Raw genomic sequence first — 26278 nt, 5'->3', positions numbered from 1 at the left:
AACAACAAAGTTGGTATAGATTCGTGTGAAATAGTTAAGACATGGAGATGTTACGGAGACCTGAACATTGTATTTCCAGTCTGGCTCTGAGATGTGCAAAGATGAAGCTCTGGTAAATCTTTTAGTCCTGTGGAGCAGTCGGACGCCTAACAAACTGATTTTGGTGGGTCTTGCTGCTCATCCCAGCTCTGTAGCGCATCCCTGTATGGATAGGAAATAAGAAAACTCTTTCAGAAGACCTGACAAGGTGATTTAATGAAGAATTAAGAAACCTGTTGAGTTAGATTTATGCAGTAGATTCAAACCAAGCATCAAACCTAGAACGATGCAAAAGGAAGCACCAAGGAGACCAATACACTCTGGTATTGGTTTCAGAAAGGAGAATATTTCCTAATTGGCTGAGGAAAATCAATTCCTGATGGTGCAAAATTCTGTAGACTTTATACTTTGTCAGAAAGGAAATGTTCCAATAAATAGGGCTAAAATAAAATTTCTAGATATTTCCTTAGAATAATACATTTTATAACATTCACTCCCATGTAATACTGGAGACTTAAGAACTCATAATGAAAAGTTTTGACTAACAGAGACCATGATTAGTGTAGAAAACCTGAGAGAGAAATATGCTGCTATTTCCAGTATATGAAATGTATTCCAAAATGAAGTAGAAAAACAAATTTGCTTAGAGGGAGTTCTGTGAAACAGTGATAAATCTTTGTCTGAAATAAGCATCCACCTCCTTGCTGGTAGTGGGTACTTTTGCAGTGAAGGGAAATCAACTTCGGCAAAGGACTCTGTCACTAGTTACAGTATCAGCCCACGTACCCCTGACAGCAGTGTATATATGGTGAAAGGACTGGGGCTTATGGTTGAAGATGATCAAACATCAAATCACTGTAGTTTCTATAGTAAAGAGAATGAGTAGGTGAAAGCAGAAAAATTATGTATACAAAGGAAAATGATGTGGCAAAATGAGAGCCTGGAGAGGCAGGATTGGGGTATTTTTTAGACTTAAAGTTGGTGTTTTTAGAGGTCTCAAGTACACTACACGGGCTGCAGCTGGCAGCACAGTGAGAACACTGCAACATTTAGCACTGAAATTACTGTTACTTTTTACTACTTTTCCAGCAAGATTAAAAAAAAAAAAACAACCAACCAACAGACAATAATGGGAATTTTTTAACTTAATATGAATAATGCATGAGATCCACACTTGTTTTGACAAAAATTTTGCGCTTCCCATCTAGACTCATTCAGCACCAAAATTGTTCACATTAGCAAAAATCATTGAACAGATACTCATAAATCAACAGCTCCTCCAGATGTGTGGAAGTGGCTGATTTGCTGTTTCCATTGCTTACATAAACTTGGTAGTTAAAACATATGCTATTAGAAATATAAAGCATTACATTTTTCTATTATGTTAAGAATTACTAAATATATACTTTTTGTAAATAGAAATTTCAGAAATTAGGTGAATTAATTTGCTTGTTCTTCCTTTGCACTCTTCCTTCCACAGTTCAGAATCTCCATGGCAGAGCAAGCTTGAAATAAATTATCTGCAACATACTTTGACTCAGATCAAGATGGTACATACAATTTCCTTCTGTTTTCATAGAAAACCAAGTTACAACCTACAGGTTCACCTGCTCCCCTGTATGAATTTCAGCTGTAGGATTTATTTTCTTGCAGAAAATATTTCACTGTTATTTTTGTTGAAAGTTAAAATATAAAGAAAAGTAACTTTATTCAGTGCTCACATTCTGGAGGCCACATTGTTAGTTCTTATTTAAAAACAGTCAAAAAGTTGTTCAATTAAACAACTGAAAAGTTATTCAGTCTTACAAATAATACAAACAATCCTTTGTATGGTGGTTGACTTTTAATCTGTGGATCAGAAAGACATTTCTGAGAGAGACTGTATTTTCTCCAGAAAAATATTAGGGTGCAACCCCAACCTTAAAAGAAAAATACAGATTTGTCTGGCCTATACCTAGCAGCTTAGCTTTTAAATTTAAAGGAGGTGTTCCACTACAGCCACTCCAATGAGATTAAGCAGATGTGAGAACAGGAAATATTAGCATTTCAATAGATATTAATAAATGCATTTGACAGAAGACAAATGTGTTTTAGAAGAAAAATGTTATTTTTTTGAGAAACTAAGTATATATAATTATATTAGCACATGAAATCTATAAATTGAAATAAGAAATTACAGTAATGGCATTCAAGATTTGCATCATGATAATTACTGTTTGGGTATTGATTCCATGAATTATTAGGTATCCTCTTAACCGATTTTTCACCATTAAACTTAACAGCTCCTTGAACAGACAGATAGTTAGAGAATAAATAGCCAAAAGTGTGGAGAAAGTTTACAGAATTTTACAGCGGAAATAATAAGTGATTTGGTAAATTCATATTTATTGGCTAGGAAGGGTATATTTATCTTGGCATTACATAAAGGATTGATGCAATTTACTTACACAATTCTTAGTCACAGATGATGATGGGGCAGCAGCTTCTCCAAAGTTATTGTTTGCAATTACATTATAGGTAATTTTAAACGATCTGTACACTGAAAATCTGATATCTCTTTTTATCCTCTCAGATACAGAAGCTGAAAGTGTGATATCCATTTCAATGGAATTTGGTTAAAATGAAGTATTATTCATAAACAAACAAATAATTAATTTGTTGAATGGAGTCCAACCAGGTGTCATAAAATAAATAGCCACCAAAAAAATGAAGTTGAAAGCTGTTAGAACTTGAGCACCAATATAATTTGATTTCAGAACAGGAAAGTTTAATTCAAAATAGGCTAACTTATGTACACCTGCATGCTTTGCTCAGTCTATCCTTTGTTTTGGATCACCCTTGATAAATGTTGAGTGCCCGGTATCTTGTTATATTCATGGCACAGTCTTTACAGTTCAGAATTTTATTTTTAACAAGACAAAAGTTTATTAGTGGGTGTTGACAGTGCAAAATGCAGACAGTACGGCCATTCTTATTACTACATTTCATTTTGTACTGACAAAACAGAAAAATGCAAATTGCAAATTGTTATTAACAGCAGTTTGTATGGGTTCACCTGTAGCTGGGCGTTTGATATTACACATTTTCGTTACACTGTAATTTCTAACTTCCTCTTCAGTTAATGCCTGATGCATTAATAACATGCATAATAAAATAATAATGTGCTTTTAAATGTACAGCATATAGATAAACTCAATTTCTGTCTGGATTATCGGGTCTCTCATACCCAGGTTCATTCTTGGAAGAACATGATACTACTTCTATTTTGGCTGCTTTCTCCCAACTTCTGATTTCAAATGGTAGGAGGAAGGATACATCTGCAAAAACACAAAGCTCCAAAGAAACAGGGCTTGTGCTCTAGTAATCCACAATAAATAATAAGGAAGATGAGCTGTGAGCCTTGTGTCATTTGCTGTGATATTGGCAGCTGGGAGGAATATCAGATGCCTGCAAGTAAGTGTAATGCTAAAGAATACAGTCATGGATTTGCCTTTTCTAACAAAACACAATTCCTCACGTGCTCTTTCATGAGGAATGATGTTAAAGTCTAGGCAGTAAAGTCTGTGACCATCTGCTCTACCAGATAATTCACTTCCAAAGACATGGTCTTAAGAGGCTATGAGAGTTAGCAGAAGTCCTGGTCAGCAAGGACTGTGATGATCAATGTATGGAATGTTCCCACCATGAACACTGAGCTTTAGGAATAGATTCAGACTGTTGCTTTTCAGCCCAGGATTTTCACTTACTGCTGCAGATGGAAAAAGAGTGGGAGAAAGATGTCAGTCAAGGACAGTGATCAGATCTGATGTTAAAGATGGTTTCCAGTGCAACATTAGTGTCAACAACAGGTGGATGACCCAGTGTTAGTCCCATCCACGTCAGTTTCTCATTGTGCATCTAAATTAGAGAAGAAGCAAACTCTGCCAGACTCCCTGGGCAAGGCTTGCATGTGCTCCATCTCTCCCTGCTGTCACCTGAAGAAATGGAGCCTCAGTATGTGTCTCCAGAGAGATCTGTACCACTTTCTGGGGAGGTCCTGGAGCCAGATGCTGGGGTGCCCAGACCCCAGCACATGCTGTAGCACGTACCTGCTGCTCAGCATGCAGAAGCTGAGCCACTGCCAGTGGTGTTCTCTTCATTGAACAGGCTGGGTCTCTTCTCTTCCCTTTAGTCAGCGTGACCTCTTCTGATTTCTTTTCTTCTGTCTGTGAGGTAATGCTGGCGCTAGATCTTTGTAGAGAGGCTTTTGTTTTGTTTTGTTATTTCAATAGGAATTTCTCTTGATTATTTGGGTGGTCCTACCCATTGCAATGTGCACAGTTCAAGGCTTCTGGAAGCTCAGGGACAAATTATCCTGGTGCTGGAGAGAGAAAGAGGGCAGCTAACGAAGTGCTTAGATTGTGTTTGTGATTGCAAGGCAGCATTCTTCCTGAATAGTGGGATCTGGGGGGCGAGACTAAAGATGAGACTATCTCAACTTTTATGCAGATGCTTTCAGCTTGGAATCTCATTTCTGTATTGTGACAAAACCTACCCCTGGGACTGCTGCTGGGAAGAGCAGCGGTGCTAGGCATTGTATTGTCCTGCGACTGTGCATTTTCTCCCTCTCAGGAGGGTAATTTCTTGTCAGAGTCCCTGTTTCAGTTACCACTGTGGCTGAGGCTAAGGCTGTGTCCACCACAGTCACAGAGGGAGCATCTATCTAATATAGACAAAGCAAAGAAGACAAAATGTAACTTAAGATTCCATTAATTTTTAGTGAACCTCACTTTTGTAGTCTGGCATGTGTGCAGTCACCTGTAGGACTGGTTTATACAAAACCACCGCTTTCCTAAAACTTTTTGGCTTTGGTTGCTTATTACTTTCTAGACTTCATCTTGAAGTCTGCAGCTCATGTTAGTTGAAGGATTTTTCACCTATTAGATCCCTTTGCTGGAGGATTACTACTGTTTGTTCATTTTCCAGCAATGGAGAGTCCATGTAAATTATTCTTGAATGCAAAATAAAAATACTGCTTTTTGTAAATGAGGCCCTCTTAAGATTTCAGCTTGTGTAATATACCCTTTTATAGAGCATGCACTTAAGGTCACCTATTTTATTTATTTCTTTGGTTTCTGCTAATCATAATATCTCAAGTACTGGAAAAAATGAAGAGAAACTGGAGCTGCACCTACTTTTTGCATTTTGTTTGTGCCTAGTAGCACAATCAGAATCAGTATCATCAATGCAATGAGTACCATGCAATTGTTTAGGAAAATGGAATAGCTTGTCAGAGGAAGTTGCAATCTAATTCATATTACTTTTCTTTTTTTGAACCACTGGCACACAGAGATGGGGTAAATGCTGACAAACCAAGTGTCTTAACTGAGATAAGAGATTAACGACTAGAAGTTTGTCTGCATAATTTAGCTTCTCTAAAAGGATGAAGACTTGTGGTGGTAATTACCTTGCAGAGCTATAATCACTCTGATAAATAGCGGGTTTTTTCCATTTTTTGCATTTGTGTTTACATATTTCCTAGTGCTTATACTAAGTTGTAACATCTCATAAAACATAAGGTTTTCTCTGGTCAAGTCTCTTGCTGCATAGTTTGGTCACCTAAAGTTAAACATATAAATATATTTTTTTAGAATTGAGACATGATTCTTTGCTAAATTAATTTGACTTGTATACACAAGACAGTGCACATAATATATTTAATAGAAAAAAGCTCTCTTTCTTTTTTTGCTGTCTTGTTTGGTTCTGTTTTTCCCTATGAGGATATAATTTCGGTTCTTTGGGTTTCACCATTAACAAATTTATGGTTGATTTTTTTATGACAAAAATCATACAGAAAAACCCTGATTTGTCTTATCACAGAGAAAAGCCAATTCTCCCATGTACATATTTAATCTTGGATGCTCAAAAAGGTACATCCCCTCTCTTTCCCGCCCTCTCCCCCCAAAAGTTTGGAAATTAAGTTCTAGGAGTGCATTGATAAATATTCTATACAAAAGATTACAGTCCTATCACTCTCAGGCCTGTCCTTTGCGCCAGTTAAATTCTGTTCTTTTATTTATTGCAGATGGGGAACTCAAGGGGATTTCACCACTACTCACCCTCGGCCTGTTGTCAAAGTAAAACTCTTTACAGAAAGCACTGGGGTGCTGGCACTTGAAGATAAAGAGCTGGGAAGAGTGAGTATTATATGTAGAAACAAGAAATATATGAGAAATGATGCGTAGAAATGTGGGTATTTATAAAATATGCCATAAAATGGTATAAGGTATTCAGTACAGCACCTGCCCTGCTGCAGCTGTACCAAACTGCTTTTTTTTTTAAGGGTAACTTTTCCCAGTGTTCAAAACATGATGTGTTGACTTGGATTACCTTTCAGAAACTTGCATCAGGGATCCATGATGGTTCTCTTTGTCTTGTTTAAAACTTTTTTTAATTCCTAGGTGACCTACCAATGCTTGTAGCTATTCAAATTAGGAGTGACAAGGAAAGAGAGAAGACTTGGCATGTAATAAATATACAAACGATTGGGGAAAGGGAAGGAAGGACTTAAGTGTGGAAGAATGGCAGGGGAAGGAGTGATGGAGATAATATGTCAGACTAAAATAAGAGTTCTCAATCTTGTACTGTATGAGCTTCCCTTCCCTTTTTACATTTCCCTTGTCTTGACAGGATCATTTATCCTTCTTAGGCCAAAACCAGGGGCTAGAGAGTATAGTGTGTCATAGAAAGATGAGGGTAGTGTGACTCAGGCAGAGAGGGTCTGCAAATCTCACCCCTGCATCTGCTGTTGAAATTCTCCGCTCTGACATGTACTGCATGGAGGAGAGCTCACGTTTTAATGCTCAGTTCTGCATTCAGTCATGGCTATTTTTCATTCAAGCAAGGACAGCTTCTTGGGAAGAGCAGGGCTTTTCCCCACTTTGTGTCCTCCAAGTGCAGGTGGCTGCACAAAGACAGATTCTCCCACACATTGGGTCACTTGCTAAGGTCAAGACTGTATGCCCAGTATTACTTCTTGCCTCCTCTCATGTCATTCTAAGAGGCTTCCAAGGTCACTTGGTCAAGGATGGCTGAGGTGAAGGTGAGGTCTGCATGGGGAAGGTTTCCGGTAGGGGTAACACCCTGGCAGGAGCCAGGCAGGCATCGTGGCAGATACAGAGGAGCTACAGAGGTACAGCTGAGCAGACTGGAGACAGCATATCTGGATTCAAAACAACGAAAAGAGTCACTGAAAGGGTGGACTTACAGGTACTGCATAGTGCTATTAAACACTGAGAAGTTTATTCTCTGTCCCTGCTTACTCAGTCCTTTCAAAGAAGGAAAAATGCAGAGATGCAGGGCAGTGGAGAGGGGACTATGTGGTCATTGTGAGTGGTAGCCAGTATAGTCATTGCCAAGGAGTCAGAGGAGAAAAGAAACATCAACAGAATAAAGGGGCTAAGAATCACAGGTGTTAACAGAATCCTCTTGCTCTGTAACCTTGAATAGCCAAAGTTCAGGTATAGGGCTTGGTCTGCAGCTTGTCTGAGTTTCTAGGACAGGATGTTAAAAAGATTTAAAATTTATTTTTAAATTATTTTAAAGAACGGAAATATTTCAAATGTAAAATACTGAATATAGCTTTCACTTTAACTAACCCAGATAGTTTGATTTGTGGTTTTTCCCTGCCTCCTCTCCCTTCCCAATCTGTATTTGTCAGCTGGTCAAACCAGTTTAAAGAAGGTAATAACTTTCCTTTCTTGGTTGGGAGTGGTGAGGAGAGAGAGAGAGAAAACAGGCAATTGAGATGGGCTAGGGCTGAGCTCACTGCCCTGTTGTTGGATGGAGTCTGACCCAGCTTTCCCAGAGACAAAGCAAGATATAAAAAGGTGAGGGAGGGAAGAGGAATCTTCTGTTTCTGTTGCTGATTCTTATTCTCCTGTTGTTCTTCATCAGAGAGTCTGCATGCTTTTATCAGATGCTCTGAGATTTGACAGTTTGTACCAGAGTTAGGCTCCTAAAATTATCACTTTATGCTGGGTTGTTCCTCCCCTTGTCACAAAGGGCAAAGGCCATCACCTTTTTTTCCCTTGCATTAAAGCTTGTGCTGAGATTGGGCATAGAAAACAGAAGTACCTGAGAGATGTTTGGATACTGATTTTACATTTTATAATCCATTCCTGATTTACCAGAAATATCCAGCCCCCATCCTTGTCCAAGAAATGCCTTCTGTAACAGGTAAGTCAGTAAAGGATGAACCTCCCACAATGACCTTATGTACAGCACGTGGTCCTTAGCAGTGGAAAAGAACATGAAAAAGGGCGTGTTGGCTGTGCATCAGCCTGTTTGAGCGTCTGTCCTCCTGCACCTCCCAGGTCTGGCAATACGTGGGGCTGCTGATAGACGCCTTCCAGCTGGTGGTGGTAGGCACTCAACTCAGGAGAAGAGGGAGTCTGCCAACTTACCTCTCTGGTTTAACCAGAGTATTTGAGAGTGGTGATTGCTAGCTTCAGGGGAGATCAGGAGAATATTTGACAGAACTTTTACAAAATAATTTTAAGGTTCTGTGTACATTCGTGGTATATGTTTTAGTTTTCAAAGGCTCGTTTTGTTGTCAGTGTCTTTGTTTTCAGGTTTGAGAGATTTAAATTCAGGTAGCCTTTGAAAAGATACAGGATCCCACTGGATAAGTTTAATTCTAATAAAGTTTGGCAACTTTATGGCTGGTCAGTGACTTGCAGGAGTGCAACTGATTCAGCTAGGTTTATTATGCTCTGAAAAGGCTTGAAGATCCTTCTGCTGGAATTTTTTCTGTACTTAAAAATTCAACTCAAACCTGCCCCTTGTGAGGCAGGCTTGCTGTGGACATTAATTCTCATCTGTCAAGTACTTTCTTCAAATCGCCTGATACCACTTTTCTACATTATTGAAGTTTGCATTTCTCATACCCTGAGTTATTGTAAAGGTTTTGTTCTGTTTAATCTATAACTAGAAATAGAAGGCGACATCAAACTACATGATTTGAATTTTTAACTTCCATCACATACCAAAGGGTTTCTTTTGCCACCAAGGGATTGGCTTTTTATGAAGACATATCTAAGGTGTGAAATATGGAGCCAGCAAAGGTTTCCCCAGAGCTGCAGAGGAGAAGGCGTTTTCATTGACGCCATCAGCGCATGGCAGTCTCTCACACTTAGGAACTTAAGATGTAGGCACAGATCTCAGTATGGCGGCACTACAGCTCCTCAGTTTCAGGAGGAGACACTGCTGATTTTCGGAAGTAACAAGCTCATGGTGGAGCAGAAGAGATGCAGGCTCATGCTTTCAGTAGAGAGAGCAGACCATACTTACAGCTTTATGTACTCCCTCTTGGGAAGCAGAGGCTGGGGGCTGCTCAAGCTCTGCTGAAGAAGTCACCAGGTGAGCACTGAGCAACTGAAGGGTTGTTGTTTGTACTTACCATCTTCTCCCTTCAAGGCATTTAAGATGTGCTTGACAGGGAGTAGTACTTACTATGTCACTTGTCTGACATTGCTCTCTTCCTCTAAAAAACCCAAAATAAATCCAGGCATGAATGCCAAGAGAAGATTTTGCTTGCTGGGGGGATATTCTTCTGGCTCCCTGCTGACCACTTTAAGTATCTTTAAACAAAAAACAAACCTAAACCTTCATTCTCTGTTATACAAAAACTGGAGGACAGTTGGACAAACTCAGTTTTCCACTGAAGGAAAAAATGGAGACATGTGCTGTGCAGAAGAGGAAAGAATGTTACTTGGATTTTGGTTCTGCAGAACCTGAGCCTCTGGAGTCGCTGTCTATGTCTGTGCGGACCTCCACATACAGTGAACCACTGAATTTAACTTCTAGAAAGTGAGGCAGGCTGCATCTTTGAAGCTAAGTTTCTTCTAATGAGCAAATGTTAAGAACTTTATTGAAATATCATTGAAATGCATGGCACAGTTTTTACGTGACTGACACTGATCTGGCCACTTAAATAACTTCTGTGTGCGCAGAATTGATGTTTGCATTAGTACATGCAACAACTGAGGAAGCGTGAAGAAGCCTTCAGAGTTTGGAGTAAATACTTCCAAAAAATCAGCCTGGTGGTTTCTGAAACTCAGGGATCTGACATCACTTTTCCTTGTTCAGTACTTTGTGTAAGAAGACGTTTAAACCTAGTAATTCAAAGTGACAGCCATTGTGCTTGCTTAGCACACATGTGAATACAATGTGAGAACAGCAGGTGGTGTTTGATTGCTGATACTTTTTGAATATAAGAATATTTCAGCCTTGTCACTCTGACTATTCAATTAAAAGAGAACTATTGTCTCAAAACCTGCTTGTCAGAGTCAGCTGCAGCCAGCAATAATTAGCTGTGCAGTTATGTTTTTTTTCTTTGGTGCTGTTACTCTGAGTTTGATTTAAAGACATTATAAAATAGCTGTACTGACTAGGTACCCATACTCGCATGATTGCCTGCTTTCCGAATGCCGACTGCACTGGGCATGTTGTTTATCTTCTGTGCTGCGTTTGAAGAGCTCCTGAGCAGAGACAATTTCATACTGTGACTATGTTAATTTGAAGCCTGCCATCCTGGGGAATGTGTTTCCTCATCACATTTTGAAATGACTGAGGTTTCGCAAGTCTGAGTTTTTCTGTCTTTTTTTTAGTTTGGAAAATGGTAAGAGATTACTTCCACTTCCCCTTTTTCTCTTGCTCCCTGAGCAGTCTGCCTGTCAGCACCCTGCTATGTCTGGCTGAGTGTTATTGTTTCCATGCTAACAGGGGTTTTCTCAGTAGCTTCTCTGAGAATGCCTCTCATCAGAAATTCTTGAGATATTTTTCATTCAGGAATGCTCTCTCTTAGATTTGGGAGAGAGACTCTTTGGGAAGGACTTAAAGACAACTTTTAGAAATTATAAGATCTATTAAGGTAAGTGCTCAGCTGGCAGCATCCGCAGAGGTCCCATTGATTGCATAAATTGCAGTGTCTTTCCGGTTCTTTGTTAACAACACTATTTTAGATAGCTCTCTCACCATGCACCTGTTCAGGTTTTCTGTTTGGTTTTTGTTTATTTTTAACCACCTGTTACCTGAAGCCTTGTCTCAGTGTTTCAGCTGTAGTATAATCATAGCTGAAAAACAAGAGATCACTCAATAGGTGAGATGATCGAGCTTGTGTAAAATACTCATAAACTCCCTTGGTGATCAAGCTCAAATTAACCCTTTGTTTAGGTATTCCCTAGGTGAGAACTTTTCTAAGGGACTTACTTTCGAGAGAGCCATCTCCTTTTCCCATTTCTGCCTCAAATCTTGTCCCTTCCCTTGAGCCTCTTTTGCTTTATCCTCCTGGCAGCAGCACATCATGACTTAACGCTCAGAGGACACGAGTGCAGTGCAGTGCTTGGCAGGCTGCTGCTGGGGCATTTGAGAGGACTTCCCTTCTTGTCACACTGACAGCAGCTTCTGGCTTTCTGACATAAACTTGTCTTTGGGTAAGGGGTTGGCATAACTCAGAACAGCTTCAGACTTTCAAGCTAGGGGAGAAGGTAACTTGAGAGGAGTCAGTAGACATTCCTGTAAAAAACTGATAAGTGTCCCCTAAGTAAGGCTGGGGCCAGAGTTACACAAACAACATAACATTAAAGGATCTCTGCACTGTCATCCATTTCCTATACCAAACCAGCTTCAATAATTTTTGGTCTATAATGCTATTTTTAAATCACTAAAACAGAGTATATTTAACTAGGAAATTTTCCTATGATCTTTGCTCAGACAAGGACCAGCAGCATAAATGTGCACGTGCCAAATAATAATGGGTGTTTATTTCATAACATAAAATTGGCCTGTCCTCTCTACTTGCACTGGCATCTTTTCAAATCATTACATTTTAAAGCATGAAAGAAAAAGCCTTCCCTAGAATGAATTAGTCCTGTTGCGTGATGAAAACTTCAACAAATGTGTTGAGGAAGCATATGATCTTATGTGTCAGGCACTCGCTATTTTTGATAGTTTTAAATAATCACAAATTGAATTAAAAGTGTCTCTGGTAGAGCATGGGAGTTAGAGAACTTGGTTTCTTCAGTTCATCATGGGGTTTCTTGTATGACCACGAGTGTATTGTTTATTCTGAACAGAGCTGGCAATACTGCTTATGATTAAAGCCATGTGACTTAAGATTCAGTTCTCAATTGCTTGTAACTTAGCCAGACCTTAAGAAAATGTGGGTGTGGTCAATGGCGGAAAGCAATCATTTGTAGCAGCATTTGTGCTCTGGAAGAGCACATCAGGCATGGGGACTTCTTTTGTCTCATAAAATCTTCTGGCTTTCCTGTTGGGGACCATGCAGTTTGAAGAAAGGGAAAGCTGAGTGCCAGAAGCAGCAGGAGCTCCCTGGGGTGCAGGGAGCAGGGCAGGATGGAGGACACCAGGGCAGCCCCAGGCATCGGGCACTTCCCTTGTAATGGGGACAGGTTAAGGGTTTGGTCTGCTTTTTGAAGATGGCCCAGGCTTTGTTATGAAGAGACTGTTGATGGGCTGCATCTCTGTTTTCTCTAAGATTGTGTGGTGTGAGCTGTACTGAAGGTGATGTAAGGATTTTCTGTAATAGCATGTTAAGTGTCATCTGCCTCTCAGCCAGAGCATTAAGGAGCAGCTGCAGATCTTCTTCACTTTCATCTTTTTTGCTTGTGATAGTGAGCCAAAACTGATCATAGTCTGCTCAGAATTACCATGATTACCAAGGTCTGGTGCCCAAAATGTGTCTTAGACCACCGCAACTAGTAAAACCTATCTCATCTCAAATACTTGGGTCAAAAGAGTGGGTGACTCCAGCACTTGGGTTCAACTCTTGATGTATATCATGTTTTGGGGTGGAAGTATGGGATATGGAGGGGGAGCAGCCAGGGTATAGGGACACAGGTTGACTGAAACTGAACTCAGCCACAAGTGAGGGATGGGGGAAAAAGTAGAGATTATCTTGACTCTTGATTTTTCTTAAGTGTCCTTACAGTGTGCCGGTCTGTCTGCCTCTTAGCTTCATTGGTCCTTTTTGAAAGCTGCATTTTCTTTTGACAACAGGACAACTGCAGACAGGGATGGTTAGCTTCAGAGCTTTATCTAAACTTGGGAATATGGATAGGAGATATTTCTGCACAGCGCTTTTAACTCTGAACCTTCTGCTTGGTTATCAGCTGTGAGAAAGCGAGTGTCCCAAGTTTGGTTTGTTCGAGCTTTCAGAGAATTTTGGACAACTCAAGTTTTCTTTCATACTTTTAAAAGAAGATATGATCAATGAGCCAAAGATAGAAGAGAGTTAATAGTTGCTTGGCTGGACTGACTGTTTGGCTCAGGTGTACTTCAAATAACTTCTATTGTGATCCAGCTGGGAACTTAAATACACAACTGCGTCACAATAAATGATGGTTAGTTAAGTCATTAAGTGATATTAGCTTCATATCTTTCACTCTGTCATGTTTTAAGTCCAGGAGAGAAACATTTTGTCATTCACAATTAAGAAAGAGTGTTTTGAGATCATCACCTTGCACAAATCCATAAATGTGTTGCTCTATAATATTTAAGATTTCTGTGTTTATTTTACATCCCAATGAAGAGAGGCATAAAGTGAACTTGCCCCTTTTTCAGTTACAGTGTGGTCTGAGAAAGTGTAATACTAGATATAATAGGACCACATGGTCAAGTATTTTTAATGATCATGAGATGATTGAATTTACTGAATTACCGCAACCCCTACTGTTTTGTTACTATTAATTTGCCTTAAATCAGCTGAAGCAATGCAATCCACAGCAGCTATGTTTGGTGTGTAACATTCTGGTCATCAATAGTTCATTATACTTTTTAATGCAGATTATCTGTCAGTTACTTATTGTAAACATGGTCCTACACTAACAGCTCATAGTTCTCTGTGCTGCTGCTGAAAATTCTACTATGGTGATATTCACAGGTATAAGAACAATAAAATAAGATGAAATAAATTTAATTCAGGAATATATGATATATTAGGAATTTTATGAAACATTTAGAAGTTTTAGGCACAGTGAAAGAGTATCCTGTAGGTGAGTTTTATATCCCCCAGAGAAGACATATGAGTTGATAGCATTTTATTTTTTAAAGTAGGTTATAGAACAGCAACTAGAAGATTAAAAGCCCTTAAGCAGTGCTGAAAAGAAATCTGAGACAGAATAGCCTAGAAAGTTTCTCCATGGACAACAGTGATGACATTGCCTTGCAGTGTGCCATAGTGGAGAGGATGCCTTTAATACAAATGTCAGCAACTTTTTACTTTTCCTATCAAGGAACATTTGCCTAGGTTTCAGTGATTTCCTGGGAGCTTACAGTTTGTGTCACCTGATGATATGGTACACGATGGTTAGCTGGCCCTTAAGGGCAATATTAGTATGAAGGTTATTGTGAAGATAATCAATGCCTGTCAAATGCTTTGTGTGCGTGTATGTTTGTGTGTAATGATAAAAAGTTTGATGACAAAGTTCTTTTAGCTGTCATTGTTTAAAGCTGGAAGGCATGATGAAGTGTAATGCAAACACAACACAGTGTATATTTAAATATTCTGCCAGATACTTATTCCTTGTGAGAGGTTTGAAAACGAAGCTCCAAAATACTTCTTTAAAAATTCAGGAGAGGAATTGTCAGTACTGAAGTTATGAATTAATTATACACTTGTCTGCTTATATTTTCATCAGTATTCTAAAAACTCAAGAAGTTGACAGGAGGAAGATGTTTCTTGAGATGCATGAGCCATAATAAGCTGTTACAGGACAATAGGAACTGCAGCCTGTAGAAAAAGAAAACTTCGTAACATCACCTACAGTTCTATGTGAATGCCAAGTGATTAAATGCAAACAATGAGTAATAATTCTGTTTATATAATCTTGCATTTTAAAAGATAAACAAACTAAAAATCATTTCTGTTGCTTCAGAACTCAAAGGTTGTCATACTCATAATGCTTTTAAAAGTTTTTTAAGGGATGGCTTTTACTCAAAATGAAAAGTAACCCGTTTCTTCGGAATGAAGGAATAGGCTCTGTTGTAAATAGTGTTTGCTATGCATTTGCAAAAAGAAAAAAAAAGAAGTAGCCTCCTGATTTATTAAAACCGGAATATACTTTTTCTTTTCCTATCTCTTTGAAAGGTACTGAACGTACTCAATAGTTCTGACAAATTATTTCTCCTGCTGCTATTATAAAGGTTGCACACTTGATTAGGGATGATGCATCATATTTCTGTGCTTCACTAGAGCTCCTGATATTAACGGGATGCAGGAACACATTTCTGCAAAATATTGAGATGAGAAGCTGAAGGCCTTCAGTTTACGTCATCTTTCAGATGATTAGATCTGAGTGACACTATTGTAATATTTTTGGCTTAATAATATCTGTTAGATTTATGCTTGCTTGGAGATTCTTACTCAAATCCTTGATTTAACTTTTCCTAATAACTCAGAGGAGAATATATTGTGTTTAATATATATGACGCAAGGCACAAGGAATATGTATAAGAAATTAATGTGATGGTTAATGTTATGATTAATTTTAGTTTTCAAGAAATAAAAGATGTGAAGAACACTGCTTTGTAGAGTGTTGTTACTTTTGAAATACTGCTTTGTGATAACGGTAATTAGGAACTCACTGAATGTTATGAAAGTCTACCAAATAGCATGTTTAGAATGATTTAATTTAAAAAGAAGTGCTTATAATAAGAATGAAAGGAAATTATGTTTCAGCAGCATTTAACTGCTAAATATGTGTCTGTGGGTAAGGATTTAATGAAGTAAAATATTTAATTGTACTGACTATAAATAGATAAACTTTCTAGATGGTAAATAAATAAATATATATTTAACAGCTTGTGACTAATAATAATCTAAAATTAATGGTTAGCTAGTAAAACTATCAAGAAATTTATATAAATGTTTTAAAAATTAAATATTTAAAATTCAGTGGTTTGGGGTTTTTTTTAATATGTCAGCCACTGTAGATTAAACAAATAGTTTGTGTCTTATCACGTATGAACTGGACATAGTATCTTACGTTTATTATACTCCATTTGCAGCAAAGATGCCTTGGAATTAATCTCCAATTTCTGCAATTTTTACTGTTATTGGCTTTTATTAATGCTAATGATCAAAAAATGGAGTTGATAAGAAAGAGCATATTTTGTTTTTCTTCACTCAAGCAATGTCACTGCTGGAGGGGCAATCTGTTGCATAATGCTACAGCAAGTTGTTTCAATAGACAGTTTCCAGCAGAGCACTGAGTAATGTAAAAGTTTAATTGTACATGACCATTCTGAAGAGTCAGCTGTTCCTTTTTTTGTTTAAAACTGTTAATTCAGAATGAACTGACAGAGGAGGAAATTTTATTAACTCCTAGAATGAAAATTCCCATTTGTAAGAAAATTAATTAGTTTATTCTGAAAATTAATCTATTACAATAAGATTGAGTCAACTGGCTTAGTAGATTTATGAAACCTTTTTTAGTCTTCTTTCAGATTGGAGGAGATGCAACAAGAATCTTCATTGCTTAGAAGTGTCTGTTAAAAACTAGATTTTTTTTTTTGTATCAACTTGTTGAATTTTTTATTTTATGTCTTGCAGGTAGTATTGTATCCAACATCCAATAGCCCAAAGTCACCTGATCTGCATAAAATGATAGTCCCCAAAAACAGCCAGGACAGTGACTTGAAAATTAAACTGGCGGTGAGAATGGATAAACCACCTCATATGAAGCACTGTGGGTAAGTGTCCATTTTCTGGCTGTCTGTATTTATTATTTTTCCTCATTGTGTCTGTGTTTAAGCATAGGTAGCTAAAAATATAAGGTTTGTAAAACATTATAAATGTGTACTACAGTTCCTATTCTATGGCATTGTGTTGTATCCTCATTTTATACATAAGGTTTGGAGTACTCAGGAATATTTTTTCCCTTAAAATAGGATTAATTATATACCTGAATGGGAGAGTACTTGCAAGATAGTCTCCCCTTTTCTTTCTCTGTCCACTGTATGGTATTTCTCCTGAAAGGAATTTATGTGCAAATACCAGTTTAAGGATGTTTTTTCTGTCGTAACGCTGAAACAATATGGGATAGATTATTCATAAAGACAGCTCCCCTAGCCAACTGCCACTGCTATTCCTCATCCCAATTGCAAAAACAGGTAGTGCTGCTGACAGTAAGCAAGGCTGTATCTGCAGTTACAATGCAATTACCAGGGCTGTTTCTCATCCTTTTAACTTCTGAATTAAGTAGAAGTACATTTCAAAAAAAGAGGACTGTTCAACATGTTAATGTAGAATTAATGTAGTGGCCATACTATTTAGAATTATTTTCTATTTCTAATCTTTTTAATTAATATTAATCTTCCTGTTAATATTCTGCTCATTATATACACACAGCAATCAGCAATTGCCAAAATTTCCTATATTCAATACTTTTTTTAAAAAAAATACAATTTAAGTTTTGGTAAAGCTGTAATTGGTTGGGCTGAAATTTCCCAGGTATCAACCTCATCCCTCACTTTGGTTTTGGGACACTTAGACACAAATGTTCAGGACTGTAACAATAAGGCTTGCTGGCTGGAGAACTGTGGCTGGTGACCGGCAGCTGCGAGGAAAGAGAGGGAAAACAGTTGTGAAGCCAACTGGGGAACTGGAGCTACTGTGCTTGGAGACTGGGACTGAGATGAGAGAACAGAAGCAAGGCTGCAGTGAAATGAATAAGGGAAATGGGATAACGTGAGAGCAGGAAGACCAGACTGACATGAGTAAGTTGGAGTGGAGAGGAGAGTGCTTGTCTGTACTAAAGCATGGTGCTCTCCTGTCAGTCCCCACCCCCTGCCCCTTTCATTTGCACTGGCCAAACAGCTCTGAAATGGTTTGGTAATTTGGCACATCCTTGTCTAGATTCAGTCCACTAGCATGGTTTCAGCCTCCTGCTCCTGGAAGGTATTCAGCCATTTGAAGTAGTGAATGCTGCAGGAGTGGCACGGTGCTGCCAGTGGTTTGTCAAAAGGCAGCCATGGGGACGGGATGATTTGAACATCAGTAATGAGGAATACACAACAGACACATATAACCTGCATGTGACCTGGTTCGGTTGCATACTCCACACTACATCAACATCAGGGATGTTGTGCTCCCATGTACATCCCATGTGCATCCCAACAGGTGACTGGGAGAAGTCCCCGTTTTTGATCAGGTCACTGACAACATTGGGGTCATGCTGTCTGCAACGCCAATTACAGTATAACATGCAACTCATTTTGACCTGGGTCCAGCAACAAGGACAAAGCTCCAGTGGTTCCTCCCATCATGCTCCTGGATTTCCTCAGAGGCTTTCTTGGCTGGGAGCTGTTCTTCTGAGGTCTTCAGAGGGTCTTCTTAACACCCCAGTTTGCTTTTCCATAATGGTTTATGGCACTAGTCTTCTTGCCTGAGCATTAAATGGATTGCCCAATCAAATCATAGAATCATAGAATCATTCAGGTTGGAAAAGACCCTTGGGATCATCAAGTCCAACCATCAGCCCTACTCTACAAAGTTCTCCCCTACACCATATCCCCCAGCATCTCATCTAAACAACCCTTAAACACTTACTTTCAATATTACTTTCAATAATTTAATTCAATTATTATCCCTTTAATCTGCTGCTGCTGGTTACTTCCTCACATCGATTTTGAATCCTAATCTCCTGTCACAGTTGTTTGGTACTTCATTTTACTTCAGGGTCTCTGCTGTCACTATTGTCCAGGCAAATACTGTTCTTCCCACCAAAAATGTTGTAGGTCAGTCATCGTTTCCCTTTCTTTATAACCATTAGCTATAATGATTATTACCTACACATTTGTCTAGAAAAGCTAGGGCACTGAGGGAGGGCTGTATGGACTCCTCCACCATAAATATATGTTAAATGAAATAAAAGGTTAATAATTCCTCCAATAACCATTGAAAAGATTGATGAAATACTGTATTATGGCACTGGAGTTTCAGTGAGAGGAAATAAGAGGGTGTTTATTTGGAGGGAAAAAACCACCTGCTAGAGGAATTACTAATGTGTACAGTCAGGAACCGTTAATGTTATGAAAAGCCATCATCCAGGCAGTCTCTGCAGCCTTCTCTTGACTTCCTGGGTGAGTATAAGTATTAAATAGTAATTTTCTGTTTTTCCAATAGGGATTCCCACCTGCTTCAACACACACATTAAAGCTATTCTGGTTTTGAACTGATACTGTGTTAGCAGATAAATCCTCAGTTGTGAAGAGGCTAGAAACACACAGTGAATGATGGACAGTCTTACTGGAAGGCAAAGGAGTATTTTGCAGTTAAGGTAGTTGAGGGATGCCTGGAAGAACTGGCTTTTATCCCTGTTTGTGCTACACAGAAAGACTTGCCTGTAAGAGACTGAAACATTTCCACCTATAGTAACTGGTGGTATGTTATTTGCTTTCTGTGCCCCGTTTGATAAACTGGAATCTGATTTCATAGAGGTGCCCCACACTCACAGCTACTAGCTGAAATCAGTGGAAACGGAGCTGTAAATATACATTGTGCTGTTAGAGTTCAAATATCCTAAAAATTAGATCTTTGTCTTAATATCTGAAGCCTGAAGTTTTTAGTACTTTAGTTCTCCTGTTATGAAGTGAAAATAATATCAACTCCCAGTGTCATAGATATTTGAAGATAAATCTTGGGAAGCAACTAGTAGGAAAGGTTTCTGCACACCTCATGAGCTGGGGGAAGTGGGGTATGGTCACTTCTTTAACACGTGGCCAGAGGCTCATGCTCTGCCAGGCAGTGCTGTTGAGGAGACAGGCTCTGCAGCTCCCTGGTGAACCTCCACAAGGTAGGAAAGCAGATAACTCAATTCTCTCTGTAAAGCAGTGTAAAGCATATCATGCAATGAAACAGGCCATAGGAGAAAATAAAGTGTTGAAGAGTTGGAAGGTAGCTGCTGCTATCCTGAATAGTGAACAGGGCTGTGAGGTTTTACTTTATTTTATTTTATTTTATTTTATTTTATTTTATTTTATTTTATTTTATTTTATTTTATTTTATTTTATTTTATTTTATTTTTGGCATGTGGTCAGATATTTAAGCACCGTGTCATAGAATACACAAAGAGGTGGGAAATAAAAGGATGAAAGAATGTGATCATCTTTGCTGCTGGAATTTCTAATTCTTCAGTTTATTTTTCAGAAACATCTCATGCTTTATCTTTGCCCCATCTTTGAATTAGACAACTTATATTTTCTGTGTTGATCTGAATTAACAAGCTAACATAGAAGATTCATATTTGTCTCACAGGAGAAAAAGGCAATCTGATAATGCCTTTCAGCTGAGAATCTCAACATTTATTGAAATTTAAATCAAAATTTTACCCCACAGCCAATTGCAGACAAAGGGGTTTTATTAGATTAATGCTGTATCATGATTTTTAAAAGAATAATGGTAATAAGAGACTTTTTTTCAGATGTGGGAACTACGTTCAAATATTTCAGTTTCTGCAGGGTCAGCAAACCCACAGGCCCAAGCTATTTGTGAGTTTAAAGTTTTACTCCTTCAGAAAAGTTTCTCCTATTTAAAACTGACTTTACTTATTGGCACAGGGGATATGCTGAAGGACTTCAAAACCTGTCTCGCATTTATGCTTCAAGAATATTCAGTTTTACAAATTATACTGTCTTGTACTTAAACTGAGATTTTTAATTCACAAATAGTATTCTGGACTGCAGCACCTTCAGATCATGTTCCCTCATTGGGTTTCCACAGTCATAACTAATAATTATATTTCAAATAAAATTATAAACTTGTGATTTTTTAAATTATAAATTGTAACCTTTCTAAGAGCAAGAAATAAAAATCCTTATGACTCAACACTGCTATGAATCTCAATTGCAGTTCATCTGTACCTCTGCAAAAAAGAGGTAGCTTTGCTAACCACATTACTTTTACACTAGTGTTTATGTTGACACATTCATACAGCTAATCTAGTGTTACTCCACTAATGTGATTTTTAAAAAAACACTCGATCAAGGAAACAGTCCATGATTTTTTTATATGCATTCTGTTATATGCTTAAAAAATAAGGGATATTCATATACATCTTGCAGTAAACATAATCCTATTATTTTAGATAAATGTTTTTATTCTTGCATGAAAGGCTCTCAAAGTATGCAACATCCCAAAGGATATATAACCATCATCTTCCATCTAAATCCTGTCAATAGATTACAAGGGGAAGCATGCACATCTAGAAATTCTGAGTAATGACACTTATTAATGGGGATTTGTAGAACAGTTCTGATTATTGGCAATTCATGATACTTCACATTCCTTTCTCATAATTTGTAATCTATTTGTCATCTTCTTACAGAATGTGGTAACCCTTTCCTTGTCTAAAATGCAGAGCATGTACAACATATTTTTTTAATCTTCTTTATTAAGGTAGTAAAGCCAACATCCATACAAAAGGATGGTTTTTTAACATTTCTTTTAATTTCTTCTGTTGCAATCTTGAACCTAAAACAAATCATCAGAGGGAATAGCAAAATTTAACCTAAAAGCTTCCTATACAAAATGCTAAAAGCCTGTTTATTTCTGTTGAGTTAGAATAACAGCATTAGGGAGGTACTGTTGGCTTCAGGAAGGCTCACTTGGCTCTCCTTAACTCATAGTTAAATTAGGGTTGAAAACCCAAGCAGGACAGGTTAATCCACTCAAGATATGCGGGTTACTGTAAATACCTTTTCCTAATGGGTGTTTTTTTCCTAATGTGCCTTTGCACATCCCTGTGCATTTAAAGCATGCATTATTTTTAAAAGTAGGTTCTGTGTCAGTTAAGTTGTCTGTTAGCATAGCCTAGTGGTTACTAAAGAGTATTATTCTATTTCTTCCAATCTAGAAACAAAAAAGGAATACTGAGATTTTTTCAAATAACTTGCTTTAAAAGGATTAGTAATGCTTAATAGTCATACTGAAAAAAGGAAAATAAATAATAACATGAAATGAAATTCTTACAAATTGAACAGCCTGAACAGAATAATATTGCAAAGTAGTATTGCAGTACTACTTTGCAATACAAACTTTGGGTTTGACTTCCAAAGTAAAACATTTCAGCATAGTTCTTGTCCAGAAATTTTTCCAAGATTTGGAAGGCAAAATTCATTCTTTTAAGTTCTCTTCTGCTTTCTGCTATGACATGTTGCATACAGAAATGTTATCCCTTTAATTTCTTAAACTTTTGTATTTGGAATATACATTCTACAAGCACTTCAGTATGTACATACCCAGATTTTCTCCCTGTCTCTCATTTGTAAAGCAATTGTTTGGGCGACTTTTTCGAACTTGTACTCTCTGAAATTGTCAGGAATCTGTGAAATCATTTTTCTCTCACAACTTCTTTTTTATTATTATTATATTGTATTTTCAGAAGGTGAAAATCACCATGAATTTGCTAACCTTTTAAAATTTTTTCTCTTGTGCACTTGGAAGTGACTGAAATGTTCTTAGGAAAGCATTTATAAACAATAAATATAGCTACTGGTTGCTGTATGTGACTGAAGTATCACATTTCTCCTCCTGCTGCTGTAATTTTAGAGCTAAAGGAAATTTGTGAGACGAATGCACTAGTTAGCAGTCTTTCAAGATGCAGATTTAGAGGATAAGTAATTTTCCCCTCTTATTTTTATGACACTTGAAACCCATTGATTAAAAGTTCATTGGAGAGGAAGGCGAGTATAATTATCTCTGTTTTACAGATGAGTGAAATGAAGTACAGGAACGAGCAAAGAGCGCCCAAGGTCACAGGCAATTCAGTGACCGAGCTGAGGATAGCACTGGGGCCTGCTGGCTTCTCAGTGGGTAGGGTTGTAGTGTGTGACTGTCACCAGGATAAACCGTATCATGGCTACTAGTGAGCTCATAAGTCAACTAAGAAGAGCCACAGCAACACTGAAGTTAGCCAGAACAGTGGTGGTGCTATCTCTTATGTGCTGCTTGTCCATGGTCACTCGGCAAAGAAGGGCAGGAGGAAAAGCAGAATTGGTGTTGTAGCTTCAAGATCTGTAATCTGAAGGCTGATTTGAAGATGAGATGTGCTCCCAGTATCATCATTTCAGAGAAATGTGCAAGGTGGTGACACTGAAATGACTCTATTTCAATTCTGGGTTACCTTTACAGATGAAGTAAAATGTCAGGAATATAATCACACTTCTCTTAGCAAGTGCACATAATCTCTGTCACAGATAGGCCTTTGTGTTGCATATACTGAATTTAAAACCAGTTTCAGACCTTTCTCTGAGCCAAAACACATAGATATGTCAGAATAACTAAGTAATTTGTTATACCAACACAAAAGATGAAACAGAAACCAAATTTCAGCTAAGCTAAAATGTCAAATTGCTTCCTAATACTTTTTATGATATGATAATATGCACCATAGACTTCTTCAATTAGTATTATTTTCCATTAGATAAAACCAATAACTTTCTAAATTACTTTTCAACAGTTACTGAAAATACTTTTCTCATTAGTGGAGACACATTTTTCTCTTACAAAAGGGAGAGGGGCTACCTGACTGATTCCAGTTCCTCTTTTTCATTTGTTATCAACACAGTGTAATTGCTTCAACCAAATATTAAGATACACAGGTATTTATCTAACTATAGCATTTATTCATCTACATATGTAAACTCTTCTGTATCTGTTTACATCATTTGTCCTTCCAAGTTTGTGCGTAGCACATCTAGTTGAAACCATAAAGTCAGTATATTAGCACCATCTAGCTTTCTGTTTGTTGCTATTGCACTTTTTCTTCCAGCTTAAAAAAGGGTAACAGCACCAACTTCAGCTGACGCTTTCAAAGAGCAAGGTTCTTTGTCCTGTAGTAGAAAGCTTATTTTTCAGTTTGTAAACATCAAGACTGGGAAGCATAATCAAAGTCAAATGGAAGGAACTGTTGAGTTTGTTTGAATTTTGCAAACTTTACATAACATCAGATAGTTTGGAAGCCTTTTCTGACCATTAAGTCATATGGCCTCACTACAGCAGCCCAAAGTTTCAAAATTTAGGATATGTCAGAGTTGTCCAAGTTCTCTCAAAAGCCACTAGGTAGGGAGGAATACCTTGACAGGATTATTTATCAATGCTAAGACATTGGCTATAGAAAAAAAAAAAAAAAGGAAAGATACACTGGAGTTGGTAAGGCAAACTTTTTTTTTCTGCCTAATTCAGTTTCTCAAATCTAAGTTCAGGTCAGAGATAAACTATGCATAGCTGTCTCAGTGATTTTTAAAAAGCTAAGTCATCTTTTATTTTAAATGAAACTCGGGCTACTTTGATAGATAGTAAGATGATTTTGCTACAGATAACCATGCCATTCAGAGAAATACCTTCACTTCTACTGATATTTCTTGGTTTTCTTACTAGCTATAAATATTGATCTTTATAGATAAAATATTGTCCGTGTATATACTCTTAAGAAGATGAATGAAATTAAATATATATTTTATATGAAATAAATGTTACTTCGATTAATTCCTGTGAGGATTTTTTGTTTGCACTGGTGGTAGTTTAGGGTTTGTGAAGTCCTTGACACATATAGATTGTTCAGTTTGTTATCAGACACACTTGATTTGTATTTTTAACATCTGTAGTGTTGTTTCTTACCATGTCGTGAGAACAATAGAGTTACAAGAATTATGGGTGGAGCATATCAATGCTTTTTATAATTTCTATTACAGTTTCTTTTATAATTAGTCCTAATCAGTCTCAAATACATTTAAGAGGTAAATCTTTCTACAGATACCTGACAGAGATTGCCCACTGCCGTTTGCAACATCAGGTTTTCCAATGTTTTGAGATGACCTGCAATCCATATACAAATGGGAGGTTATTGAACCACCTTTGTGCCATTGATGAACAGATAATCCTCTGCCACCCATTCTTCATGTGTGGGTAAAGGGTGCCTACCGTGAACAAAAGCCTCAGTCTTCACCTGAGTCTTGGTTCACTAACCACATAAACAAAAATGCTCCCGTTTCCTGGGGCTGCCTCAGTTGTTACCTTGTGAAATCTTGTTATAACATGTTAAAACACTGTGGGATGAGGATCCCATGACAGGAATCAAGTGTGTGTTCAAGTCAGCTGCATCTAAATAAAACTTAGTCACTCCCTCTAGCCATGAATTTATAGTGTGCTCAGCTTTTCTTGTTTCTCCTACTGCTGGCAAATGGGACAATGTTTGCTGAGTGTAGCTGGCCTCAAAATTAGTGCCCAAGTTGTCCTAAGAACCTCATTCTCATCTACTTGGGTAGATGAACTCTTTTTCCAAAGAGTTCCTTATAAGCTAATGGGGATGTCAGTAATATGGAAGATGAACAAAAGCAGAGATATCTAAAGGGAATTCTCAAGTAAACTTTATGAAGCAAAAGTGAGTTAGAGGTTTCTTTTTGATCTAACAAAGTATTTCAAATGTGATCATTTGAGAAGGCCATGGGACTTGGCAGCAGAGAGAGAGGGAGAGAGTATACTTGGCCAGCTCTCCACTCTGACCAAAAACTGACAATGTGATGCCAGCACCTGCACTGCGGAACTGTTAGGGTCGCCAACATGGTCGCAACACTTTTGAATTAGAGTTGGTCATGCTCAGACTCAAAGCACGGACAATGTGACCTCATATTGCTTGCCATATACAGAGAACCTTTGAGACACTGGACAAAAGATCTCATTGTAGTCTCTGATAGGAAGGCATAAAGAAGTATCAGTTTCAGTTAAGTTTCATTGGCTTTGAAGACAGAAGAGTTATGAGCTGCAAAGCTTCATCTTCCAGTCCATATTCAACCTAGAGCTAGCATGATAATCCAAAATCTCAGGACTGATGAAGAAAAATGTGGTAGTTGTAGGTAGCTCTGCAGTGCTGGAGCAATCACTATTAATGCCAGTGCTTTACTGAACACCACTTACAGAAGATGTGTTGTGTAGCTGATGAAATAGGCTTTGTTTGAATTTCAATCACAGTTGACTGTTGAAGAGAAAAAGGATTTCAGTAAAAAATGTGAGCAGCAACAGGAGTATACAGCACAGCAAATACCACTGCATATTCAGGAATGTCTGCTCTTTACATCAAGGTATGCCAAAATGTCATCTAACATCCAGCACCACATGTTTATATGTGTAGAGCATATTTTCTCTACTCAGTGAATGATCCTGCAGAAGGATATGTCAGAA

The 26278-nt window shown here is 37.8% G+C and overlaps 1 protein-coding gene across 11 annotated transcripts in view; it reads left to right on the top strand.

The window, feature by feature from the left end:
• CADPS2 (calcium dependent secretion activator 2) overlaps positions 1-26278 on the top strand; it is a 322674-nt gene that overhangs the window by 154200 nt on the left and 142196 nt on the right. For all 11 annotated transcript variants that reach the window (XM_074827609.1, XM_074827608.1, XM_074827605.1 and 8 more), the window contains exons 7-8: positions 6104-6215; positions 16652-16791. In XM_074827609.1, coding sequence (XP_074683710.1) covers positions 6104-6215; positions 16652-16791 — 252 coding nt within the window. The remainder of the gene's footprint in view (positions 1-6103; positions 6216-16651; positions 16792-26278) is intronic.

The sequence above is a fragment of the Strix aluco genome, chromosome 5, assembly GCF_031877795.1.
Source record: "Strix aluco isolate bStrAlu1 chromosome 5, bStrAlu1.hap1, whole genome shotgun sequence".
Taxonomy (NCBI): domain Eukaryota; kingdom Metazoa; phylum Chordata; class Aves; order Strigiformes; family Strigidae; genus Strix; species Strix aluco.
Note: the sequence above shows the minus strand (reverse complement) of the source record. Positions and strands in the feature narration are given on the sequence as shown.